Source organism: Hippocampus bargibanti, linkage group LG05, assembly GCF_051943395.1.
Source record: "Hippocampus bargibanti isolate YZ-2025 linkage group LG05, ASM5194339v1, whole genome shotgun sequence".
Taxonomy (NCBI): domain Eukaryota; kingdom Metazoa; phylum Chordata; class Actinopteri; order Syngnathiformes; family Syngnathidae; genus Hippocampus; species Hippocampus bargibanti.
Window position 1 is genome coordinate 1,628,969 of NC_142738.1, and position 25,699 is coordinate 1,654,667.

Consider the following 25,699-nt stretch of genomic DNA (forward strand, 5'->3'; position numbering starts at 1 on the left):
ACCGGCTAAGCGTGTTAGCGCTTTTGTTTAGGTAGTCATCATTATATGTACTGTATTTGTTTGACGCATTTCCAACAATCCAAACACACACTGGGCCTCGTCTCTGTATTTATTTCGACTTTTGAGACATTTTAATTACAATAATTTCAACGAACTGTAAATTGTGGAAACCACAGTTGGCAGGGACAGAAGTCGAAAGGCAAACATCATTTGCAAGAAACTGTATTTACATTCTGCTGTGAACGTGACTGTTATTATGAGATTGAAAATAATAAAATAAAATAACAAAATGCAACATGATTATAGATTAGATTTCTTTTTAATAGTCTCACAGTGGAGAAATTTACATTTCACACTGATTATACCTGTCATCCATTTTTTATTCATTTTCATTTTACAATTACAGTGATACCTCGGCTTATTTAGCTATCGAACTTTTCGCCTTATGAACGTTAAATTCGCGAGAATATAATCTTGGCATACAAACTAGTTTTCGGGAAACATACGCAGCGCCACGGTGGCTGGCGGACTAGTTTTCGGCGGAAGAACACCAAACTACACGGCCAAACATTACACAGGAAGAGAAGTCTGTGCCTGGGAATAAGCCTATGAAAGATAGGCTAATCCTTCTTCCTACAGTCCTTATGGAATGTAGGAACAGTAACTGCCTCCGTCCCACCTCCTCCCACTCCATTATATCAAGCCATCAACGACCATCACAAAGGTAAATAAAATGACTTTATTATACAGTACAGTTTATATCTTTAATTACAATACCATAGCACATTTAATATATGTAAAAAAAAATGTATATTTTGTGTCGTTTTCAGGCTTATTTAGTAGAAAATTATGTTTTATGGGGATCTGGGAACGGATTATTATTTTAATGGTTTCCTATGGGAAATTAATATTTGGAAGACACATTTTTTTTTGCCTTACACACACACTTTCTGGGAACCAATTAAGTTTAGTCTTAAAAGGTAAAATAGAGCTATATGCGGTGGAATCTTTGTAAAATGCGCTCAGTTGAAGTCATTTGAAGTGATTTTACAAATTATGGACGCAACTTGTCTAGAGGTGTCGATTGTCCTTTCAAGGTAGATCGATTCTGACATGACCTCCAACCCCCCACCGTGCTGAAGGCCCAGGTCTCAATTGAGTGACCCGCCACCGGCATACTTCAATCTCCCAAATGTTGTCATCTTGAGTGAGAAGTCAGCGTTTCACCCCCCTTTGGAGTCAGATCCGGCGCAACGGGTGCCACATGGACACGGGCTTCCTCAAGGTGGCCAACATCTGGTTCCAGTGGGTGATCCCCATCCCGCCGGTTTCGGGTCCGATGATCACGTGGCCCAAGTTGTCGCCCCTCCCGTCGTCGGATGACTCGGCCACGGTGACTCGTAAAGAAAGCTCCTGAAGTGCGAGAAATCGGGGGTTCAGTGAGGTTTTTAACAAATCAGCGTTACATAACCATGACTCGCCATTCGATCTCGGCGAGCAAGCGTCGGACCTGCAGGACGACGGACGGCACGGAGAAGATCATGGCCTCGTTAAAAATGGGATTGGTGTCATCCCGCTTGGTGGAGGTTTTCTTCTTGCTTATCTTTCGTCCGTCTTGCAGGAGGTAAACTTTGACAAAGGGGTCGGCGGTGTTTTTGCCGTCGGTCCATAGCAGGTTCTTACACTTGGCTACCACCACGGTGAGGCGCTCCGCCGTGGGCAAGTAGCTGAGCGACAGCAGGATCTCCCCGACAGCGTCAACAGCCTGAAAAAAAAAAAAGTCCAGTCAGACAACACAACAAGTAAAAAAAAAAACTACTACGAAATTGTATTTTATTATGATTTTTTATTTAACTTATACACTGCCAGACGATGTGCAAAAAGGTGTCCACTCCAGTGGAAGAACATCAAACCATACGACCGAACAGCGCCACCGTAGCTGCCGGACTACTTTTCCACACCCACTTTCTTTTCACGTGCACTCAGTGCAGATGTGGTTTGTTATGGAGTGGATACTTTTGATTTTTTTGGGGACCGAAAAAGATCCCAACACAGGCCGAAGAGGACACAAAAGAAAATTACGGTAGAGCAGAAGAAGGAGATCATCGAGGTTTGCCTTTGTGTGACTTAGCGTCCCAGTACCAGTATGCTAAGTCGACCGTTGCTACGTGTGGCTAAGGGTGCTTCTGTGTTGTCTAAGCAACGGTCTCAGGCAATAAAAGAGGTTGAAAAACTTCTGTTGATTTGAATTAACGAAAATCAGCTAGCAGGGGATTGTGTGAGTGAGGGTATTAAAAGTGAGGGAAAGCACGCCAACTTCACTCGGATATCATCAAGAGGCAACTACATCAATGACCATCACAAAGGTAAATAACACGACTTTATTATACAGTACAGTTTATTTATTTAATTACAGTACAGTATCACATTTATTATACGTAAAATAATGTATATTTTGTGTAGTTTTAAGGCTTATTTAGTCGCAAATGATGTTTTATGGCGACCTGGGAACGGATTATTCTCATTTTAATTGTTTCCTATGGGAAATTAATTTTTGGAAGACACACTTTTCACCTTACACACACTTTCTGGGAACCAATTAAGTTGATAAGCTGAGGCGTCACTGTAGTTTGTTCAAGAAATCGGAATATTGATCCAAATCAGGCGCATCGGATGATAAGGCGCCGATGAGAAAATGGACGGAAAATACGGCGCTACTACTGCTAATAATTCTAATAATTGTGCTTTGTTTATTTATTTATTTCATGTTTACATCTACGGCTACATTAACGGCTAAAACGTGAGCGACAACAGCTGCGAACAACTCGATAATTGCACGTAAAACAGCGCCCACTGACTTTGTTGACATCCTGAAGGTAGAGCCAGGCATTGAAGGGTCTGATGGTGAGGTCCAGATCCGACAGTTTGAGTTCGGCCACGCCGGCGCTGATGTTCCTTTCGTCGCTGTCGATGCCGAAGGCGGCGAAACGGAGGCTGCACTCCTCCAGGGCGCACACGTCAATGGCCGCCGAGAACCTCTCGTCGAAGATGACGGTGAAGGCGTTCGTTTGAACCTATCAGAAGACGGGATGTGATGAAGACTGATTGTCATCGTTGGTGTTTTTGATTGGACGGCTGCTTTAATGGCTATTAGCGATTTATTAGCTATCCATTACTCGCTATTAGCTGTCTAGCTGGTGGCTATCTGGCCACCTATTAGGTATTTATTTGCTAATCATTCGCTAGCTAGCTTTCTATCTATGTCAGTTACTTCGGGGTTGAGTGAACGCTAGCTAGAGATCATCGAGGTGTGCGTTTGTGTGACTTAGCGTCCCAGTACCAGTATGCTACAATGGATGAGGAACTGCCAAAATGGAACTGTATAGTGCCACTTAGCAGTTTTTTTGACGACGATACTAGTGCAGCGTGTTCTACCGGAAACAAATTCCTTGTGTGTTCTACATACTTGGCAATAAAGATGATTCTGATTCTGATTCTGAGAAAGCACCTCCAAGGGATCATTCCTCAAGATGGTGAAAGAAGAAGGCTACGTTCTTAATCAAGTGTTTAATGCAGATGAAAGCGTCCACTCTATTCCGTCAAGCCATCAACGACCATCATAAAGGGAAATAAAATGACTTTATTATACGGTACAGTTTATTTCTTTAATTATAATACCATATAATAACATTTATCATACATAAAATAAGGTCTATTTTGTGTACTTTTAAGGCTCGGAAAATTAGAACGTAGAAAATTATGTTTTATGAGGACCTGGGAATGGATTATTCTCATTTTAAAGGTTTCCTATGGGAAATTAATTTTTGGGATACACACTTTTCACTTTACACACTCTGAGAACCAATTAAGTTGCTAAGCTAAGGTATCACAGTAATTACGAGACGGCGGAGACAATGTAACTTACCTTGGTGACTCCCACGTTGAGGTCTTCCGGCCCCAGGGAGATCCTGATAAAGTATCCCGGGAAGTCTCCCTCCTCCCTCTCCAGTAGGTCCTTGCCCTGATGAGCGGTGATGTGGAGCGTCCCCTGTCCGGCATGCCGGGCGGACTCGAACTCCAAGGTCACCTCCAACTGACCCACCGTGAAGTCGTAGCCAAAGTTGTTAGCCACCGACGAGATGGAGCTAAGCGAGTCGGTGGAGATGGAGCGGTTGAGTTGGTCCAGGTCCCGGCCCATCAGTTCCATTTGTCCCACGTCCCTGAAGGCATCCGGGGGGTCGCCAAGGCCCAGGCTGGCCTTGCGGCTGGACGCCGTTGACGTCCGGCGATGGTTGTTGGCTGCCACTCGCTACGCAAGAAACAGACTTTGAAATCAGACGTCGCACGCTTTGATCGAGAACTGCTTCATGTCACAAAGAGGATACAGCGAGTGCTGAAGAATGAATGACTCTGTGTCTTTGTGTTGTCGTATTATTTGTTACAGTAAAGTCTCGTTATATCGATATTCAAGGGAGTCCGAAAAATATCGATATTACCGGGACTATCGATATATCCGACCCTGTTTGCATGTAATTTTCTCCGTGCGTGCATAGAAATAGTATCGATATAACCGGGACTATCGATATATCCAATATCGATATAACGAGACTTTACTGTATTTAGTTTTGTTTTTATTGAATTCAAGATGGCGCCACAAGAGTGGCTGCCTCGCCAGCAGCTCCTGTATTTTGTTTTTCTACTTCTTTCTTTCCTTTCCTCTCCCTTTCATAACTATGTTGCTGTGAAATGTAAATTTCTCCACTTCGAGACGAATAAAGGTACATCCAATCCCACAAAGCATGTGATAGAGAACAGACAGAAAATAAATTAGCATATTTAAAAGTTTCATGCTTGGAAGGCCCACAATGGAAACACAGAAAATCTGGGGTCAATCTGAGGTGAACAGACACCGCTTGTTAAAATGTCATCTTCATGTCGGAGATCTGGCCTTGGACTAATTTACGACTTGGTAAATCCCTTCACAGGAAGAAGTCATTAGCCAGGTTACAAATATATCGTTTCATGGAAAGGACAACCGTTTAAAATGTCTCCGTTCTGTTGTTTTACAGTTGTTGGTGCTTGGGACGTGTGGTATTCAAATCAAGAAGAATATGTTTAATAATAATAATAATAATAATAATAATAATACATTTCATTTGTAAGCACCTCAAGGTCACGTTACAGTCACTGGATCAGTTTTTCTACAGGTGAGCAGCGGCAGCCACATGCGCCAGCGTTCACTCAACCCGGCCGGAATAACTCAAATAATTAAAAAGCTAGCTAGCTAGCTATGAGACGGCTAATAGATAGCCAGCTCGCCAGTCAATGCTAACGCGCAGTGTGTACCGTATCGTCATTTGCCGCTAATGGGTCAGCGGCTAGAAATCAGTCACTTGAAAGTAAGGAAAGAATATTTGGGCCAAAGTCTGATTTTTTTTATGTGTTGGCTCTCAGTCGTACTAGAGTGGTCCATCGATGAAAAGGTTTCTTCAACTGTCATCTGTTAGCTACGACTATGCTAATGCTAACGCTCGGTGTGTACCGTTAGCGTCATTAGCCACTAACGTGTCGGCAGGTAGAAATCAGTCACTTGAAAGTAAGGTAAGAATATTTGAGCCATTGGCAAGAAAAACGCGGTGGGGTTGAGATACAGCGGTGGGGTTTAGATACAGGTTGTTCAAAAAGTATATTTTTTTTTTTCTGTGTAGGCTCTCAGTTTGTACAAGAGTGGTCCATCGATGAAAAGGTTTCTTCAGCTATCATCTGTACTTTTTTGAAGGTGTCGGATGTTTCGCTCTGGCGCAGAGCTACCAGCGCTAATCGAGTTTGCTGACGAAGCTTCTCGGATGAAATATTGACCGGGACTCAAATTGATCACATTCCGCATTGGACGACCGGCCTACCTTTTGTCGGACTTCGGAGAAAGAGGTTCCATATTTTTCTTGCAGATATCGGTAGTCAAAGTTGGGGAAAGGTGACGGTGCAGGGAAGGCGCCAGACCTCCACAGTTTCCAGATGTTCAGTCCCGCGACGGCCAGCAGCACCACGAAGCCCACCAGGTAGACGCCCACCTCCCAGCCCGGCGGGTTACGCACCACTGTGAGGTGGCGGTACCAAGCGAACGGGAGACGGGGGGAAAAAATGGGATTCAGTGGGTCATTTTTTATTCAATAATGGGTATTATTATTATTATTATTATTCCTTAGATGCGTCTGGATTTGAAAGTGGCGGCGGCTGTGTGAAATACAAATGCTGGCCCCTTGTGGAAGTGTAAAAGATGGCGGGGGCAATCAAACCAGAAAGAAAAAATGACCAAAAAAAAAAAAAAGGAAACGGCAAGAAAATAAGATTGTCAAAAGGAAAGAAAAAAGGGAAAGTTACAATTTTTGAGCTACTGACCACTCTGATGGTAGCCCGAGACATCCCCAGTCGAGGGAGCGGACATGGCGCAGCAGCCAGCCTGAAAAGTACAAAGCAAAAAAATGTGAATGTTTGCCTCTCAAAATTCAGACAATGCTAGAAAAATATAACAATAAAAAATTCAATTAATATGATATAAGTATGAGGGTAAAATAATAATACATTTCATTTATAAGCGCCTTTCAAAACTCTCAAGGTCACTTTACAGTCGCAGGATCAGTTTTTATACACGCTGCCAGCATTCACTCAACCCGGAAGTAACTCAAAAAGATAGAAAGCGACCTAGATAGCTAATAGATAGCCAGCTAGATGGCTAGCCAGCTAGATGGATATATAGTAGGGATGTGACAAAATTTTACAATAATAATTCATCACATTTTCACATACCATGTTAAATTGTATTTAAATAGCTTTCAAATGATGTATAGATTATTGTTCTATGACAAATAATAAGGAAATAATGGAATATGAGGGATTTCCTGCCTGTAATTACAGTTGTGTCCACAATTTGTAAAATGGCTTCAAATGACTTCTACTGAGCGTATTTTACAAAGATTGCACCACATATCACTTTTTTTGTTTCCTAACTGTCATCAGAAAAACGTTTTATAGCCTTTAAAATACCCAAAACACACAGTATGATATTTTTTGTCAAATGCAAAACACCAATAAAAATGACAAAGTGTCCAAAATCTACAACAACAAAAAAATGAACCCGGAAGTGGCCAGTTTCAGAAGGTCCCGCCCCCTTGTTCGTGGCGTCACGCCAAAGACGTCTTGCCTTGCTGGGGAATCAGAACAATGGCTTCAGATTCGGAGAAGATGCTTTCTTGTTACTCATGTGACTCGTTGCTGCTGGAATTTACAGAAGGAAGCTTCTCGGGGGAAATCGGGACATTATACTAATGACACCACGGCTGGAAGGCGAGGAGGGTAACCAGGGGGGGGGGGGGGGGGGGGGGTAGGCGAAGTCACTGGTGATGGGAATTCTGGCTCTTTCCAGAGAGCCGTTACTTTTGGCTCAGCTCAATAAAATGATCCGGCTCTTTTGGCTCCTCGTTTTTTTGTTGCTTAAATTAATAAACTACCAAAGATCTTTACGTCTGTGTAAGCTCTCAGTCGTACAGGAGTGGTCCATCGATAAATTAATAAACTACCAAAGAAAGATCATGTATACTTATGTAAAAAACGAATTACTCATGTAAAAAAAAAATACACTATATAAAATAATTTTATTTATATTACTTGATTTATATGTGCACAGAGAGCATCCGCTAACTTTCACTTTCCCTGTGGTTACTGTGGTCTGATGGTCAGCTGTCACTAATTTGCTTTTCATATTAATAATGCTATCATACCAACTAGTAAAAAATATAATTGAATAATAATAACAGCATAATGTGATAACATTTGTCCACCTGTCTACCCTAACTCCCCCCAACCCCCTTCTCCTCACTGCTGCGTGTGTCTGTAATTCTCTCCTCCCTCCTCTTCCACGGATATCGACCAATCGCGTGCGGCTTTAACCGAAGACTGGGGGCAGGGAATAGAGGACAAAAAAAGTCAGCTCCCATTTCCGGCTCCTTGTTAGGAACCGGCTCTCTTCGTTTACTTCAGAGATCCGGCTCGTTCGCGAATGACACATCACTAGCAGCCACGCAGCCAAATTAAAAGTGGTCGACGCAGTGCAGAGTCCACTGACGGCTCTTGATGTGTCGTTTGGACCGGGGCGTCGTTGTATATTTGGCCGGTTGGCGGTCGTGATAGATCAAGGCGCGCGTGTGCGCGTGAGAGGACAAAGCGGGGATGATTCATGGAGATTTCGGCCAAAACAAACGAGGTTGCGTGGGCGCTACGGCTGCCTCTCCGTCGGTGCTCGTTGTGCTCGCTCTCTTTTACGGTCGAAATTTCGTCGCTCACACAAAAAAAAAATACAAAATAAATAAAACTCAGTTTGCTGGCAGGTTTGAAAATGATTTGGAAAGAAACGGATCAATGAAAATTCGCCAAAGTTTCCAACGACGTGTCGTGACACGAGCCGATCGTATTTGCCGGCTCGACTGGTGATGCCTGCCAGCTCACGGATCATGCGCAGTCGTCCGGAAGTTCATTAGTTGAACACATCGTCGAGTTGTTAATAAAATAATAAAAAAAAAAAAAACTCTCCTTTGATCCCCAGAAATTGTAATATTGAACAAACCCACTTTCACAGGGAATTTTTATGAGACGCTTTTTGTAATTACACTCAATTTTGAAAAAAAAAAAAAAAAAATAAGAGCACTCATTTGCTCGTTATCTGTCTAAGCCAATAGGATTCGGGCATCAGAAATGTGCCCCTCCCCCAGGCCCATTTTATCTATCTATCTATCTATCTATCTATCTATCTATCTATCTATCTATCTATCTATCTATCTATCTATCTATCTATCTATCTATCTATCTATCTATCTATCTATCTATCTATCTATCTACCTACCTATCTATCTATTTATTTATTTTCCCACTTATCTATTATCTATCGAGCTATCTGTCTATTTATTAATGTATTGGTCTATTTATTTATTCTCCACTTATTTATTTAGCTATTATCTATCTATCTATCTCCATCTGTTTGTCTGTCTTTTTATTAATGTCTTTATTCGTCCATTACTTAATTCATTTATCTTTTAATTAATGTATTTATTTATTTATTTTATTTTTCCATTTATTTATGTATCTATTATGTATCTATTATCTGTCTGTCTGTCTATTTATTCATGTATTTATTTGCCTATTCATTAATTAATTCATCTATTAATTAACGTATTCATTTATTTGTCTACTTATTAATTTATTTATTCATCAACTTCTTCATTTATTTATGTATCCCATTTATTAATGTATTTATTTTTCCATTAATTAATTCATTTATTTATTTATCACAAAAACAAACAAAGCGAGCCATCGATGACAGCAAATATATTGATTTTGAAAATCACTTAACACTTTGAATTTAATGACCTGCCCGGTTGAGTAAACGTTTAGATAGCATCACGAGGAGCTGACATAAGCTAAATAAATACATAAATAAATAAATAAATAAATACGACACATTTTAATCCAAAAAGGCAATTATTTTAGGAAGGTTGCACACTGCAAGAATCCAAACAAGGGCGCGGAAAATCCTACTGGACCCTCCTCACCCTGCCCACCACCTTTTCCAGCTACTCCCCTCAGGCAGGCGCTACCGATCCATGCGCACCAAATCCAGCAGACATTTAAACAGCTTCTTCCCCCAAGCCATTAACTCTTTGAACTCTTCAACAGTAGCCAAAATGGAACTGTATAGTGCCACTTAGCAGTTTTTTTGACGACGATACTAGTGCAGCGTGTTCTACCGGAAACAAATTCCTTGTGTGTTCTACATACTTGGCAATAACGATGATTCTGATTCTGATGGTGTTCTCTTCCACCTTTTTGTTTTAATGTTAGTGCTATGGACATTTACCGCAACAGGTTCGGCTCCATGTACAGTAGTTACATTACTTTGGGTGAAGCAGCATGTGACTCAGTGGATAAGGTCTTTGTTTTTGTTGGGTTGTGAAGGACCAGATTTAGCCCCCGGGCCTTTGATTTTAACACCTATGATCTAAGACCTATCCAAATTGAACCCGGTACCCTTGCACTGCGAGGCTGATGTACTCACCACTGGACTACAGTGATACGTGCAGCAACAAACCCATGTCTTCTCACAAGCAAATTATGCAAGGATGCTTTCTTACCGGGACGTTTCCGTTTGCTGCAGCAGGAAGACGAAACGAAGAGCGACGAAAAGGGGAGCAGCCTGCCTTGTGCCGCAGCTCGCTGGAGTCTGCAAAGAAAAGATGCTGCTTGAAGCATTTTGCTGCACCCCCCCTCACCTCACCCTCACCCTCCCCCACACTCAGTCCCTGCAGAGTAACTTCTCACCTCCGCCTCTTCATCATCATAAGCACCAGCCAGGGAGGAAGAAGATGCAAAAGAGGAATTCAAGGGAACACTTTGGCCAGGAAGAAGAATTACAGCAGCGGCGGCGCAAGTGGTTTCATTATTCATGAAGGACGTACGCGTGCACTCGGGATAGATTGAATCCACTTTGCTGTGTTAATCATCGTTCATTTTTAGCAGAAAAACAATCGTCAGGGATAATATACAGCGATACCTTGGCTTACGAACTTAATTGGTTCCCAGAAAGAGTGCGTAAGGTGAAAAGTGTGTATCCCAAAAAAATATTTCCCATAGGAAACTATTAAAATGAGAATAATCCGTTCACATTCGAACTATTTTTCGGGATACACGCGGAGCTGCCACAATGAGTGATTCCCCGCCCCCAGTCTTCGGTTAAAGCCACGTGATTGGTCAAGAACGCAGCAGTGAGGGGAGGTGATTTAAACCTTAAAGAGACAGGCAGACGACAGAGATTGATGAAATGGATACAAAACTGTGAAATTTGGACTCGTTTCAACTTTGATAGTTCAAAAGCAGAATGTAGACTGTAAGGTTAAAATATCCCATCAATCAGGCTCCACAAATAACCCGCACAAGCCATCTGTCCACTTGATGCAAAAAGCTATCAATCCAGCTCAACAGAAGACAACTGATGAGGAACAAGGTAAGATCATCGCAGAGAAAGCACCTCCAAGGGATCATTCCTCAAGATGGTGAAAGAAGAAGGCTACGTTCCTCATCAGGTGCTTAATGCTGATGAAACCTGTCACTCCATTCCATCAAGCCATCAACAACCATCACAAAGGTAAATAAAACGACTTTATTACACCGTACAGTTTATTTCTTTAATTATAAGACAATAGCACATTTATTATACATAACTTAAGGTATATTTTGTGTAGTTTTAAGGCTTATTTAGTAGAAAATTGTGTTTTATGGGGACCTGGGAACGGATTATTCTCATTTTAATGGTTTCCTATGGGAAATAAATTTTTTGGGATACACACTTTTCACATTACACACTGTCTGGGAACCAATTAAGTTCGTAAGCCAAGGTATCACTGTATTCTCAAATTTGAGCATCCTCTTCAGAAAGAACAGCAGGTGTTCCCTTTACATGGTGATGTTGACCTCAATGGTGGGGTTGTGACATCATCCCGATGATGTCACCGCTTTATATCACATCTCTAAAGTTATCGCTTAAAGCACATCAGGTGCTCTAAGTAGAAGGATGAAAGGTTATTGTGTTTCCAATTAGGGGTGGGGGGGAGATGTAAATGTTAGGCTGACTGTCAAGAATCATACAAAGGGGATTTATGATGTGTGGAACCAACCTCTTCTGATGATCAATTTGTAATGTATTGAAAAGACTGCTCGATTTATGCAAAGTGCAGATCATGTTTGAATTAAAATTGCTCAAGTTAATACTTTGAGCTCTCTGGGATAATCAATGTATTCTCAATCTTTAAACAGCAAGCTTTTTTAAACAGGTGCTTTATTAAAAAAAAAACAAATCTTTTGAGGAAGGACCACGAGAAGACCATGTTCTCATTTTGGTAATGGCCAACCTTCTTTCCAGACTTGTGGATGCTATCTGGCTGGCTATCTAGCTAGCGATCTAGCCAGCAAGATAACTATCTAGCTAGCTATTTAGCTACAGATCTAGCTGGCTATCTAGCTAGCTATCCAGCCAGATAGATATCTCTTAGCTAGCTATCTTGCTTTCTATGTATAATGAGTTACTTCCGGGTTGAGTGAATGCTGGCGGGTATGGCTGCCGCTGCTCACTCGCAAAAAAAAAAAAAAACTTATCCTGTGACTGTAGCTATCAGGCTAGCTAGCTCGCTATATAGCTGGCTATTTATTAGCTATATGGCTAGCTAGTTAGATAGCTGTCTAGCTGGCTATCTTTTTTTATCTATTTGAGTTACTTCTGGGTTGAGTTAACGCTGGCGGATGTGGCTGCCGCTGCTCACCCGCATAAAAACCGATCCTGCGACTGTAAAGTGAATTTGAGAGTTTTGAAATGAAATGTATTATAATTATTATTATTATTATTATTATTATTATTATTATTAAAGTGACCTTGAGAGTTTTGAAAGGCTCTTAGAAACGAAATGTATTATTATTATTATTATTATTATAAACATACATTTTTAATCGCTTGACACTTTAATAGCAATTTTTATTATTATTTTTATTAATATTTTTTAAAAGGGGCTGCGGGTGTAGTAGATGATATCTTGTCGTTTCGCTAAAGTTACAGCTAGCGCAAATTGGTGACGTGCGTGGAAAAAGATGAAATGAAGCCAATAAGTGACCCTGACGTCCTTCCTGCACAGCGGCGGCAACAGTGACGGTGGCGGAAGAGGATCAGACGGACATGCAAAGGAGAAAGCGAGCTGCAAAAGCAATTCCGTGAAAAGCAAGGAAATGTCAAATCAAGATGACACCTCATTGTATTCAGAGAAACAGGCGGCAAGGTATGCACAAACCGAATTTCAGGACCCATAGAATATTGAGTTTTAGGACTACATGAACATTCAATTGAGCGAAAGAAACCATAGACTCACTTCTTTCATCAGAAAAAAAGAGTTAATTCCTAAATTATATGGGTCTGGAGTTATCTGAGCTTGAAATGGGGGAAGATGTACAAAATACAATACATATTGATTTATATGGCAATTTAACAACAGCTGAAGCTGGAACAAAGCGCTAACATGCTGCCCCCCTGTGGAAGGGAAAAAAACATTACATGAGGTCTGACCAGCGCTTGATATCTTATATTATTATTATTCCCCTTATAATAACTCAGATTTCGCTATTGGAATCATTTCAGATATGGGTCACAGCAATTCAAGCTGAAGTGATTAGGCATCAACACCTCGTATAAAGCAATGTTACATAAATGACTAACACACACACACACACACACACACACACACACACACACACACACACACACACACACACACACACACACACACACACACACACAAACACACACAGACACACAAAAACGCACAGACGCACACACTCACACACTCACATTCCTGTTTCAATGGTTTTGTGGGGTCCGGATAACTCCAGATAAGGAGTGAGGACCGCCGTTGCAGATAAGTTCAGAGAAGAACTAATGTTAAATTTGAACACTAGATGTCCCTCTAACTGCATTTCCCACTTAAACTTCTTTAAGAACAAAGAAATAAAAAGTGGACTTGAAACTGAAATAACAACAGGAGTGAGGTTTCTGAATGGCTACATTCAAAGTCCTCACCCCTGTAGTGAATTTGGTTAAAATATCGTTTTTTGTGGTAAGAACCTTTTCCTCTCATTAACCACGCGCACACACACATAAACACACACAGTGAGTAAAAAGTGTGTTTATCCAAGTGAAATGAAAATACACACCAAAAATCATTTTGGTGAATTTGTGAGGACCTCTATGAAACTTTAACAGATGCATATATAGACCCCTCTCGAAGCCTTTAGAATGAAAAAACTTGTGAGGCCCGGCCTAAAGGTCCTCACTTGTCAAAAATGTCCTCACTACGTATGGTATAAAATGTTAGTGGTCCTCACAAGACTATTCATACAAACACACACACAGCTCGCATACTATAAACATAACAAATTAAGCTTCATTAAAGATTAATTTGTTGATAGCTTTGAATGGCGTTTGGCACAATGTATTCAACATTTGCCTTGTGTTTTTTTTGGTAGCAGATCACTGAAGAAAACGCCAATATCACAGCGGTTCTCCATTGCGGAGAAACCCGAAGAACAGACGACGGAGAAGATCTCACTCCTGGAAGTACTTAGCAAGTCACAATCGGCCAGAGTCATTCCGAGCAATCGGAGTGTGGCTGTGAACGATGACATCACTTTAAGCGATGATGAAGGAAGGTAAGTAAATATGGCGTGTGTGTTGCCTTGGTGTTTATATTGGCGTAGGCCTTTGGCACGGATACACGAGTGTTCGATTTGAGTAATAATACAAGTTATATAGGGGCATGTTAAAAGTACATCATAATATCTATCTATCCATGTATCCATCCATTGATCGATCCACCCCTCTATCCAAATGCACCCATCCATCCACTCAACCAAACATCCATCCATCCCGTTATCTTGTCATCCATCCATCATCCACCCATCTATCCAAACCCACCTACCCAAACCATCCATCCACCCACCCAACCAAACCCATCCACCCGACCCACCCATTGCCATCCATCCAAACCCATCCACCCAAACCACCATTACCCATCCATCCATCCTCTATCCAAACCCAACCAAACATCCATCCATCCTGTTATCCATCCATCCAGTCATCCATCAATCTTGTCATCCACTCTGTCATCCATCCATCTATCCAAACCCACCCACCCATCCAACCAAACCCATCCACCCGAGCCACCCATCCATCCAAAGCCATCCATCCAACCGAACCTTACCCATCATCCATCCAAACCCACAAAATCCATGCATCCATCCATCCACCCATTGATCTATCCACCCATCTATCCAAACCCACCCATCCATCCACTCAACCAAACATCCATCCATCCTGTTATCCATTCATCTTGTCATCCATCCATCATCCATCAATCTATCCAAACCCATCCACCCGAGCCACCCTTCCCCATCCATCCTTCCATCCTCTATTCAAAGCCACCCAATCCTTGCATCCACCCATCCAACCAACCCAGCCATACCTTCCATCCATCTATCCAAGCCCACCCAATCCAATCATTCACCCATCCGTCCAATATATGTACGTGTTTATTAATAGGATGATGTTTATGTTCACCCATCCGTACTAATAAAGGCAAATCCAATCCAATCCAATGTTTAGAATAGCGCCGAACCCCCCATATTGAGCACAATGTCTTGGGACACTTGTTTACTTTTTCGTATTGCATAATAAATCATGCAAAAGTACTTATTTCTGAGCGATAGCTGGCGCCACCGTAATCTTTTGCAAAGCTGTATGTCACCGAGTAGCCATTTTCTAAGTACGTACGGTAACACGATCATCAAAATTTCGGTCTTCCAAGTTTCGTTTGACTTTTTGAGGCCTACTTTTAATCGACAGTTTTTTGATTTAAACTCTTGAATTTGTTGTCTTTCGCGGCGCTCAACTTCGGAGCTTCCGCCGCGGGGGTCGAATATGTGGTTGATGCCAGCTGAAGTCAAACCGATTATTTGACAATAACTTTCCATTTGTTGGCGACAGGTCGCAACCTAACCAACAGCTGAAAAAACAGGTAAGCAATTTTATGACAAACTGTCATCGATTTTAACAGTCACTTAGCATGTTATTATTATACGCATTCAGTACGTTGACGAAATGGGGAACTCTGAAGAAATCTATGACACCATATCTTCAGCAGATGGGATCCTGCATGAAGGTCAGCTACCTCACTGTGGTCCTTTCAACCTCTGAATTTAGAATAATAATAATAATTTTCATTTATAAGAACCTTTCAAAACGCTCGAGCATTTTATAGTCATAGGATAAGTTTTTCTGTGGGTGGCCAGTGGCAGCCACACGTGGCAGTGTTCACTCAACCCGTAAGTAACTCAAATGGATAGAAAGCTAGCTCGCTTGCTAATAGATAGCTAATAGATATCCAGCTACATAGCCATACAGATAATAGATAGCTAGCGAGATAGCTAGCCAGACAAGGCAACAAGATGCAATAATATTGGTGCATAGCATTGCTTTAGGTAGAACTGAAGCTCCTCATCTCACTTGAACGCAGTTCTGTAGCTCCTTGGCGTTATGTATTTTGTACCACCACCCCCTTTTCAAGCTCAGATAACTCCGGACCCATATAGCTAATAGAAAGCTACTGTAGATAATGTAGCTAGCTGGATAGATAGCCAGCCAGCTAGCTAATATATAGCTAGGAGATAGCCAGCTAAGCAGCCAGCTAGCTAATAGATAGCTAATAGCTAGCCAGCTGGATAGATAGCTAATAGATAGCCACCCAGCCAGATAGCTAACAGATAGCCAGCTAGCTAGCTAATAGCCAGCTGAACAGATAACCAATAGTCAGTCAGCTAGCTAGCCAAATTTAAACTCCACATCTCCATTCTAATTGTAATGCCAGACAATATGCAAATGTATTAATATTACTGTATCAACAAATCAACTTCCTCATTGGTTAAAATCCATCAGATCACCCATTCAGGGTGAAGCTGGATGACATTCTGAGGCCGAAAGACCATCACGGCTGTGCCGAAAAAGTGAGCAGACTCAAAGAGGTCAAGCTGTACTCGGAAGAGATGAAAGATGATCAATGTATCGCGGAGTACAAGCGCGGGCAAATGGGAAATGAACTGGCTAACCTCAGGTAAAATCTGGTTTTGGTCTCCGATAAGCTTTTTGGGCTGTACTCAGTCCATTTTTTTGGGTGGTCGACAGATCATCGTCGAAACAACAGCAGGAAGATTGCCTGAATACCATCAAAATGGCCCAAATCAACATCCGCGAGGTGAGGAAGAACGTTGACGTTGATTTTGGATTTCCTACAAACGAATTGTCCAAACGTGGATATGATTTGACCTTTTGGGCCCTTTGTGATCCCAGCTTGAAGAGGAACTCCGGCAGGCCCATGTGCAGTTGTCTCAGGAACGCTGCACCAATGCACAGTTGCAGCACAAGCTGAAGAGTCAGGATTGCAAGCAACAGAGCGTGGAAGTGGACTACAAGAGAACCAAACAGAACGCGGTATTTCTCAAGCCTTTTAAGAACGTATTCTGCTCGGGAGCAGTTTGTATATGGCAGATCAGATACACTCCCCCCCAAAAAAAAAATCTTTAGTGATCTATTTACCCATCCGTCCATCTCCCCATCTACAGAATGTACCCACTCATCTATCCATATAACCATATACAGTATCTACCCATCTACAGTATGTACCCACCCATCCACCTACCCACCCTATCGATCTATCAATGTACCCATCTACCCATATATCAATCTACCCATCTATCAATTTACCCATCTATCTATCCATCTACCCACCGACAGTATCTATGCACCCATCGATCTACCCATCTTTCAATGTACACATCCATCTACAATTTATCTATCTACCCATCTACTCATCTATCCATATAACCATCTACGGTATCTACCCATCTACAGTATGTACCCACCCATCCACCTACCCACCTATCTACCCATTTATCAATGTACCCATCTACCTACCTATCTACCCATATATCAATCTACCCATCTATCTATCCATCTTCCCACCGACAGTATCTACCACCCATCCATCTATCAATGTACACATATATCTACCCATCTATCTATCAATCTACATTCTATCTATCCATCTACATACTGACAGTATCTACCTACCCATCTATCTATCAATGTACCCATCTATGTATCCATCTGCACACCAACAGTATCTACCCACCCATCCATCTACCCATCTATCCGCCTATATATCGATCTACCCATCTACCTACCTACCCATCTAATTATTTCTTTATAATTCCCCATAGAATGTCTCCCAACAATATTTTAAGCCTAACTCGCCCCACTTAATCTTCCAGGAGCATCTAAGAACGGATGTTGAAGCCGGCCAAGCGCACAGCAGTACCAAACAAAGAGACCTTGAGAATGAAGGTCTCAATGAGCATCTTGGAGATATTCGCCAAGATCTCCGACTTACAAGTGACCACCAGGCCCAAAATGTCCTGGACTGGAACAATATGATTACGGGATTGAGGTGTGAAATGATGTTAGCGAATGCCCGATTAGCAGAAGCTGAGCAGATTCAGCTGGCAATGGAAAAGGCTCTGCTCCAAGAGAAGGAGGAACAGCAGCGACTTCGAGACAAGCTTGCAAGTGAGTAGCGACATTTTATTTTGCCATCTGATTTTACCATATAGTGTACAGTGATACCTCGGTTTACGAACTCCTTGGTTTACGAACGTTTCGGTTTACGAACGTTAAATTTATGAAAATTTTACCTTGGCATACAAACTATTTTTCAGAATACACACAAAGCGCCACAATGAGTGATGTGTCATTCGCGAACGGGCCGTTCTCCTAACAAGAAAATGGCAGCAGACTCATTTTTGTCCTCTATTAAGTCTTCAGTTAAAGCCACGTGATTGGTCAAGAACGCATCAGCGAGAGGAGGTGGTTTAAACATTAAAGAGACAGGCGGACGACAGCGAGAGAGTGAGAAAACGGATTTCAACTTTAATAGTTCAAAGGCAGAGTGTAGACTGCAAGGTTAACTTTCCATCAATCAGGCTCACAAATAACCCGCACAAGCCATCTGTACACCTGATGCAAAAAGCTATCAACCCAGCTAAACAGAACACAATTGATGAGGAACTAGATAAAATTATCGCAGAGAAAGCACCTACAAGGATCATTCCTCAAGATGGTGAAAGAAGAAGACTACGTTCCTCATCAAGTTTTTAATGCTGATGGAACTCCATTCCATCAAGCCATCAACGACCATCACAAAGGTAAATAAAACGAATTTATCATTCAGAACAGTTTATTTCTTTAATTATAATACCATATCACATTCATTATCCATAAACTAAGGTATATTTTGTGTCGTTTTAAGGCTTATAAAATTAGAAAATTATGTTTTATGGGGACCTGGGAACGGATTATTCTCATTTTAATGGTTTCCTATGGGAAATTAATTTTTGCGATACACTTTTCGCCTTACGCACTCTGTCTGGGAAGCAAGTAAGTTGGTAAGCCAAGGTATCACTGTACCACGGCAAATGAGCTGTTAGGACATTCATTGAACATGCTCACAGTAGAAGTGCGACTGACTTGTCAAGTCCTAATTCAATGTTCTTTCCAGTTGAGCAGGCCAACCAACAAGAGGCATTGACCAATCTGACCCATAAGCTCTCCAAGGCGAAGGCATATGGCAACTCAATGGAGAACGAGGTACCTCGAGCGCCACATCTGCTAATCGTAACAATAACAGAAATAATAATAATGAATATACATTTAATTTTTAAGCGCCTTTCAAAACTCTCAAGGACACTTTACAAGTCACATGATATTTTTTTGTGCGGGTGAGCAGCGGCAGCCATTCACGCCAGCGTTCACTCTAACCGGAAGTAACATAGCAGCAAAGTTATGAAAGAAAGAGGAAAGGAAAGAAAGAAGTAGAAAAACAAAATACAGGCGCTGCTGGAAAGCCAGCCACTCTCGCGGCGCCATCTTGAAGTAAAGAATCTCGGCATTATGCTATCTAGCTCTTTAGCTATTTATCTAGCTCGCTATTATATATAGCTATCTAGTCTGTATCTTGCTATCTAGCTTTTTAGCTATTTATTATCTAACTATCTAGTCAGTATCTAGCTAGTATATAGCTATCTAGCCAGTATCTTACTATCTAGCTCTTTTGCTATTTATTTAGCTATCAAGTTAGTATCTAGCTATCTAGCTACAGTATTTCTTTCGTCAGTTATTAATTTAGTCATTTAGTTGATTTATTTAGTTAGTTATTTAAAAAAATTGTACATGTACATACATGCTGTTGTTAAAGCGCGATATAAATCAATATAGCTAGCTATCATCTAACCAACTAACCATTTATCTCGCCAGAGTTAACAAAAAAATCATAATTAATAAGTAAAAAACAATAAAAGCCACTCTGGACCTAAGTCAAATTTTGGAGGAAAATCGACTTTCATCGCTTACAATAGTGTAGACGAACTGCGGCGATAAAATCAACAACTTGACGGATATTTGTATTTTATTTTTTTACTGTTGTTTGCGTGTGAATTTATTTTGAAAAATAGCCATCGCGACCACTTCCTCTTGGTGATATGGTAACATATTCCAAGCTCTTTAAACGCTTATAATTCCGTTTAACAAAAACAATTGTGATCAATAAAAATGTAATCAAGTTCGACTCATTTCATAATGTGATAATACGCCGGCAGAAAATATAAAAACATTAAAAAATAGATTCGTTTCCTTCTATGTCCACAAGGTGCCAGCGACGAGCCACTGTAATGTACTGTATACTTCCGCCGATACGTCTAATAAATTGAACGCAACGCAACGTCCGAAGGCAAAATATTAGTATGAATAAAATATGTATATGAAAAAGAACGAGCAGTTGTCGCCACAATATAATTGATTATTTCTGCCAATTTTTTCAACATAATATTTTGGTATGACGACAGTGACGCTTTTTAAGTGTAAAATAAATGTGAATAAAATATATGTACGTATATATTTTTACAGTGATACATCAGCTTACGAACTTAATTGGTTCCCAGAAAGTGTGTGTAAGGTGAAAGGTTCGTCTGCCAAACATTAATTTCCCATAAGAAACCATTAAAAATGAGAATAATCCGTTCCCAGGTCCCCATAAAACATAATTTCCTACTAAATAAGCCTTAAAACTACACCAAATATACCTTATTTTATGTATAATAAATGTGCTTTTCATTAATCCAAATCGACAGGTATCACTGTATCTAGGTGGCTAGCTATCTAGCTAGTTATTGGTCGGCTATGTATTAGCTATCTACTAGCTGGCTAGCAAGGTTTCTATCTATTTACTTCAGGGTTCAGTGAATGCTGGGGCGTGTGGCTGCCACTGCTCACCCACAGAAAAACATATCCTGTGACTGTAAAGTGACCTTGAGAGTTTTGAAAGGCGCTTATAAATGAAATTATTATTATAAACATTCAAATAGTTTTGTAAACATCAAATGATTAACACGAGGATGGGGGGGGGAACAATGTGTTTAGCTTTTTATCTGTGTGTTTAATAGTGACATTCAGTGTATTAGCTAACTCACTATCTAGCTAGCTATTAGCTATAGAGCTATCTAGGTGACTAGCTATCTACTAGCTGGCTAGCTAGGTGTCTATCGATTTACTTCCGGGCTGAATGAATCTAAAGTGGCGCGTGTGGCTGCCGCTGCTCACACACAGAAAACTTGTGGGAGCTCTTGGCTATCTATTCACTATTAATATGCTATCCATTAGCTGGCTAGCTAGTATTAGCTGTCTAGCTGACTTGGTGTAAGCTGTCTAGCTGTTGGCTATCTGGCTATCTATTAGCTATTTATTTGCTATCCATTAGCTCGTGAGCTATTAGCGCTCTAGCTGACTTGCTGTAGGCTATCTGGCTATCTATTAGCTATTTATTTGCTATCCATTAGCTAGCTTTCTCTCTTTGAGTTACTTCGGGGTTGAGTGAACGAACGCTGGCGCATGTGGCTGCCGCTGCTCACCCACAGAAAAACCCTCCTGTGACAGTAGAGTGACCTTGAGAGTTTTGAAAGACGCTTATAAATGAAATTATTATTATTCTAAACATTCAAACCGTTTTGTAAACATCAAATGAGTAACAGGAGGATGTTGGAAAAAAACCCCAATGTGTTTAGCTAAAAATATGCCTCCTTTTTGTCCTGTAGCTACTGGAAAGAGAAGCTCAATACATCCTAGCTATGAAAGAAATGAAAGCGCAAGCAAGGCTTTTGGAGGAAAGAAAAAAAGAGCTGGTCATTGCAACGCAGAAACAGAATGAAAGACAGGTCGCAGTGACCCAGGAGGCTACGCCGGGGTAAACAACAATAGAGGACCCTGTTTTCACTTCGCGAACAAAAACGATCGATCAACAAAATGAACATGTTTGGATGTGTTTTTGTTCGCTTTGTTTTCTCCCCCGATACGTCACATCATGTCACGGTGTGCCGCGTTGAGACTGGAGATTGACAACTTCAGGGCGGAGGCCTGCGTAAAGCAACATGCTAACACATTTGATGTACTTCAGACGGAGGCTAAAGAGGACGCAAGGGTGAGTGTTGCATACGTGTGCTTGTGCTAGTGATGTGTCGTTCGCTAACGAGACGGTTCTTAGAGCCGGATCTTTGAAGTGACCGAAGAGAGCCGGTTCCTAACAAGGAGTCGGAAATGGGAGCCGACTTTTGTTAATAATAATAATAATAATAATACATTACATTTATATATTTGAGAGCTTTGAAAAGCGCTTAAAATGTAATGTATTATTATTATTATTAGTAGTAGTAGTAGTATTAGTAGTATTAGTATTAGTAGTATTAGTAGTAGGAGTATTTGTATTAGTAGTATTTGTATTCGTAGTATTAGTGGTATTAGTACTATTAGTATTAGTATTAGTATTAGTATTAGTATTAGTAGTAGTAGTAGTAGTAGTACAGTAAAGTCTCGTTATATCGATATCGGATATATCGATAGTCCCGGTTATATCGATACTATTTCTATGCACGCACGGAGAAAATTACATGCAAACAGGGTCGGATATATCGATAGTCCCGGTTATATCGATATTTTTTCGGACTCCCTTGAATATCGATATAACGAGACTTTACTGTATTAGTATTGGTATTAGTAGTATTAGTAGTATTTTTAGTTTTAGTATTAGTATCAGAATCAGTATCAGTATTAGTATTGATATTAGTAGTATTAGTAGTATTAGTAGTATTTTTAGTTTTAGTATTAGTATCAGTATTAGTATTAGTATTGTTATTATAAAATACAGGTACAGTAAAGTCTCGTTATATTCGATACGACAAGGGAGTCCGTCAAAATGGCGATAGTCGAACCAGGAAAGTATCGATATATCGATATCGTTTGCATGTAATTTTCTCCGTGCGTATATAGAAACTAGTATCTATATACGCACGGACTATCGATACATGCAAACAGGGTCGGATATATCGATACTCCCTGTAATATCGATATTTTTTCGGACTTCCTTACGAATAAACGATCGTAACGAGAAATGGCCGTAAGTCGAAATACATTCAAAATGTAGAATAGAGACGCGCAGGTTAAATGACTCGCAAACTTCGCCCTCTGGTACCATCACACGGTCGATTGCTGTGCGAGAGTAAGATGCTGGCTGGCCAAAATTGTCGGACGCGTTGCCGGACCGCTAGCGCGCTGCGGTGCCAGGCGTAGAATTAAAATTTTAAAAAGGTCGTGGTCGTCAGTACGGGGGGTCGTAAGTTGAGCCGGTTGTAAGTTGGATGTTACCTGTATTCATTTTTGTGATGATATTGTTAGCAAAATATGTCAAACCAAACAAAAAAGTGTTTAGAAAATCTGCCATTTGCTTTGAAAGTGAAAATCAACAGTTTGAACATAGCATGTTTTGTTTTTGTTCACGCATTCAGCGCTTCGACAACACGGAGATCACCAATCGCCAAACTTCCTTTAGTTCTTCAAACCGGAACTCATCACACCCAGGTAACTGCCAAACGATATCATAATTGATCTAAACCCACTTTTTGTCTGTAGGCTTCCCCGTAGAGTTGGTTTTCGGAATTGTAAGCTAACAAAAGTTAGCCAGAGTTGAAAGCAAGAGTTGATGAACAAAATGGAGGAAATGCTCCATGTGTGATAGCGCATTCATACGCTAACGCAAACTGAAAAGTTTGCGGCCTTTTGAGATAATCGGCGACGGCAGATTTTTCGGAATGTTTCGTGACACGATGGACGAAACAACGTCCGTCGGTTTGAACGTGAATTACGATTATGAAACCGTGGGTAAACTGGCTGCGTTCTGCTATTTGAATATGATCATACAGACGCTGCCCAACTTACGAACGACATATGTCGCGAGCGATAGTCCGTAAGGTGAATTCGTTCGTAAGTTGCTACACAGTATTTGGTATGGAATGTATGTTGAAGGCTAATGTGAGTTTGTTCGTAAATTGCTATATTTTGTCACCAGGTATCATCCTGGCATCCCATTGGCTAAAAGGGAGCTTGACCGTATACATCTGGATGTAGTTAGTTAAATACAGATGTTCCCCAACTTACGAACGGGATACAGATGATAGCTGGCTAGCTATCTGGCTATCTATTCACTATTTATATGCTATCCATTAGCAAGCTAGCTAGCCATTAGCCAAAGGTGTCAAAGTCATTTTTTGCCGCGGGCCACATTGTAGTTATGGTTTCCTCTCGAGGGCCATTATGAATTTGGGGAATGTTTAAATCCCTTCAAATATTACATATAGAGCACACAGCAAATTAATGAATAACTCGTTTTCAAATCTGAAGTCAAGAATAATGACTTTTATTGTGGTTGACATCCAAAAATATGAAATTTTGGCTCAGATTTTAGCAATCATCATGGAATTTAACAAGTTTGATTTGCTTTCGCGGGCCGAAAAAAAATGATGTGGCGGGCCGGATTTGGCCCGCGGGCCTTGACTTTGACACCTGTGCCATTAGCTGTCTAGCTGACTTGCTGTAAGCTGTGTAGCTGGCAGGCTATTTATCTGGCTATCTATTTACTATTTATATGCTATCTATCAGCTAGCTAGCTAGCTATTAGCCGTCTAGCTGACTTGCTGTAAACTGTCGGCTATCTGGCTATCTATTAGCGATTAGCTGTTACAGCCAACTAGTACATGGACTTTAGAACTGCAATGACTTTATCGGCAAATCATAAGTGACAAAAATGGTGTCCAGTATTCCATTACGCAACATGCGTTTGTCCGCAGATCCCCCACGTCCGTCCGCAGGGGGCGTCGAAGTGGACGATGACGATTACCCGTGGAGCGACGTCAGCTGCGAGTTGATAGCAGACGGCGCCGGGCCAGCAGACCACCAAGCGTCCGGTCAAAGGCCCTTTTGCCAGCAGAGGGATTGGCAGCGGGAGGACCTCCTGCGACGTGGCTTTCAAATGCTCGAGCGAGAGCTGGGAACTCTCAACACCCGCCTACAGAGTCTCCAGATTTGCGCTCTACCGCTACTCACCTCCATCGACGAGAACATTCGACGGATCGCGCAGTCGCCGCAGGGCCCGGCTCGGTCCAGGTGGACTCTGAGAAGAAGATGGGGCAGGTCAGGTGCTGAGGGGAGGAGAACGGCCGGGGATATGGATAGTCTCATTCCTGATGAATAACAAAAGACAAATACTTTGATCCTAAAAAAATTCAAAGACCCAACATTTTTTTACCTTTTTCTTGGGCATTCGCTGTAAATCTGCGCGTAAAAAATACATAGACCAAAACATGTTTTTCCTTTTTTTGGGGGGTTGGGCATTCATAAATTAGTGCATAAAAATAAATATACAGTGATACCTTGGCTTACGAACTTAATTGGAGTGTGTAAGGCGAAAAGTGTGTATCCCAAAAATTAATTTCCCATAGGAAACCATTAAAATGAGAATAATCCGTTTCCAGGTCCCCATAAAATGAGTGAACGCTGGCGCGTGTGGCTGCCGCTGCTCACCCACCGAAAAAAAACTATCCTGTGACTGTAAAGTGACCTTGAAAATTTTGT

At 41.2% G+C, this 25,699-nt stretch overlaps 2 protein-coding genes across 8 annotated transcripts; one reads left to right on the forward strand and one right to left on the reverse strand.

Annotated features, from left to right (window-relative positions):
* Positions 1 to 102: 102 nt before the first annotated feature.
* On the reverse strand, positions 103 to 25,279 carry syt12 (synaptotagmin XII). Of its 7 annotated transcripts, XM_088997335.1 has the most exons (10): positions 25,172 to 25,190; positions 16,961 to 17,100; positions 16,744 to 16,850; positions 10,182 to 10,270; positions 6,400 to 6,460; positions 5,904 to 6,097; positions 3,926 to 4,309; positions 2,859 to 3,074; positions 1,511 to 1,765; positions 103 to 1,413 (listed from the first exon to the last, which is right to left on the reverse strand). In XM_088997335.1, the coding sequence occupies exons 5-10, from the start codon at positions 6,443 to 6,445 to the stop codon at positions 1,240 to 1,242; spliced, it is 1,269 nt and encodes a 422-aa protein (XP_088853461.1). In that variant the 5' UTR covers positions 6,446 to 6,460; positions 10,182 to 10,270; positions 16,744 to 16,850; positions 16,961 to 17,100; positions 25,172 to 25,190; the 3' UTR covers positions 103 to 1,239. The 7 variants fall into 7 exon arrangements, with proteins under 7 accessions (XP_088853461.1, XP_088853466.1, XP_088853462.1 ...); XM_088997340.1 differs by lacking the exon at positions 16,744 to 16,850 and having other exon boundaries at positions 25,172 to 25,213; XM_088997336.1 differs by lacking the exon at positions 25,172 to 25,190 and having other exon boundaries at positions 16,961 to 17,109.
* LOC148897417 (uncharacterized) lies at positions 10,999 to 25,417 on the forward strand. The gene is made up of 15 exons (XM_088995932.1): positions 10,999 to 11,050; positions 12,704 to 12,869; positions 14,113 to 14,292; positions 15,626 to 15,656; positions 15,728 to 15,800; positions 16,574 to 16,748; positions 16,820 to 16,889; positions 16,985 to 17,217; positions 17,294 to 17,309; positions 17,914 to 18,259; positions 19,248 to 19,336; positions 21,835 to 21,983; positions 22,124 to 22,217; positions 23,416 to 23,650; positions 24,916 to 25,417. The coding sequence occupies exons 1-15, from the start codon at positions 10,999 to 11,001 to the stop codon at positions 25,317 to 25,319; spliced, it is 2,313 nt and encodes a 770-aa protein (XP_088852058.1). The 3' UTR covers positions 25,320 to 25,417.
* The last annotated feature ends 282 nt before the right edge of the window (positions 25,418 to 25,699 follow it).